The sequence below is a fragment of the Helobdella robusta genome (genome assembly GCF_000326865.2).
Source record: "Helobdella robusta unplaced genomic scaffold HELROscaffold_18, whole genome shotgun sequence".
Classification (NCBI taxonomy): Eukaryota; Metazoa; Annelida; class Clitellata; order Rhynchobdellida; family Glossiphoniidae; genus Helobdella; species Helobdella robusta.
The window spans coordinates 2,361,068-2,362,564 of record NW_008703981.1 but is presented as its reverse complement, the minus strand read 5'-3'; the positions used below and the strand labels follow the sequence as shown (position 1 = coordinate 2,362,564).

Sequence of the window (1,497 nt, the reverse complement as noted above, 5' to 3'; positions counted from 1 at the left end):
TCTGCATGTATGTGTGTGTGTGAGTGTGTATGTATGTGTGTGAATGAGTGTGTATGTATGTGTGTTTGTTTGTATGTGTGTGTACGGTTGTGTTTGAGTGTGTAGATATGTGTGTTTGTATGTACGTGTGTGTGTACGGTTGTGCTTGAGTGTGTTGATATGTCTGTTTGTTTGTATGTATGTGTGTGTACGTATGCGTGTGTTTGTTTGTATGTTTCCATGTGACCGATGGATCGAAACGGAAATGAGGAAATCCGATGAAAAAAAGAGAGAAAGATGGGAAAAGAGGGTTGGACAGAAACTGAGAAACAGAGTTGGAGAGGAAGAGAGAGGGAGGGAGAAAGAGAGAGAGGGAGAGAGAGAGAGAGAGAGAGAAAGGAAGAGATGTTTTTTATGGTTAATGTTGAGTTTTCAGATGTTATTACTTATTTAATTCTTATATTTGTTCATCCGTGTTATCATTCATTCATTCATTTATTCATTTATTCATTCATTTTTTTATTTATTTATCTATTCATTCATTTATTCATTCATTCTTTCATTCATTCATTTATTCATTCATTCATTCACAAATCTATCCGTCCATCCACCTGCTAGCATGCGATGTCATTCATAATTGATGAACAAGCAGCTAATTATTTGGCATCCATTCTGTATCATCATCACCACCACCACTATCATCATCATCATCATCTTCATCATCATCGTCATCTTCATCGCCATCATCATCATCATGTTTTCCCTAGTTGAAAATGTTCATGCAAATAATGGGAATGTTTGCATCTGTTGGATGTATTGTATGTTTGTTTGTATGTATGTATGTATGCATGTATGTATGTGTGTGTGTATGCATATATGTATGTATGATTGTATGTTTGTATAGGCCAGACGAACATACAAACCTTGTATATAGATGCAAACGCATTGGAGCAAACAACATTCACATAATCAAATTCATTTAGTATATCTTCCCGATCTGTTTTTATCATTTTTTTGTAGTTTTTGTTTTATACAAAAAAAAAATAGAAAAACTCTCGGGTGCATAATTCAGAAACATTGTTTTCTCCTATATGCATCTGCCTTCTGTCTTGAGTCTCCTCCAGACATACATCCATACATAAATACATACATACATACATACACACATACATACATACATACATACAAACAAACATACACACATACATACATACGCACATACACCTACACACATACTTAAAAACATGCATATATACGTATTACAGAGATAAAATATCAATGTACCTACATATGACCAAGACTATGATGTCTTATTGATTTCTTTTTATTATGCTTCTTTGGTGCAACAATTAATGATGTTTGGTTTCTGTAAAATGTTATCGACAGACTAGATTATTTTATAGTTGAAGTTTTTGTTGGTGTACAAATTTCAAACTATTTCACTTTTAGAAATTGGCTATGTCATTAACTACATTGTTGTTGTTGATGTTGTTGTTGTAGTTTTGCTGTTATGATGAT

General features: G+C 33.3%; 1 protein-coding gene across 1 annotated transcript in view; it reads right to left on the bottom strand.

Moving 5' to 3' along the window:
- HELRODRAFT_170633 (hypothetical protein) overlaps positions 1–925 on the bottom strand; it is a gene marked incomplete at both ends in the record, with an annotated part of 4,970 nt that extends 4,045 nt beyond the window's left edge. The window contains one exon of the mRNA XM_009016435.1: positions 903–925. Within this exon, the coding sequence (XP_009014683.1) occupies positions 903–925 (23 nt within the window). The remainder of the gene's footprint in view (positions 1–902) is intronic.
- Positions 926–1,497: the final 572 nt, after the last annotated feature.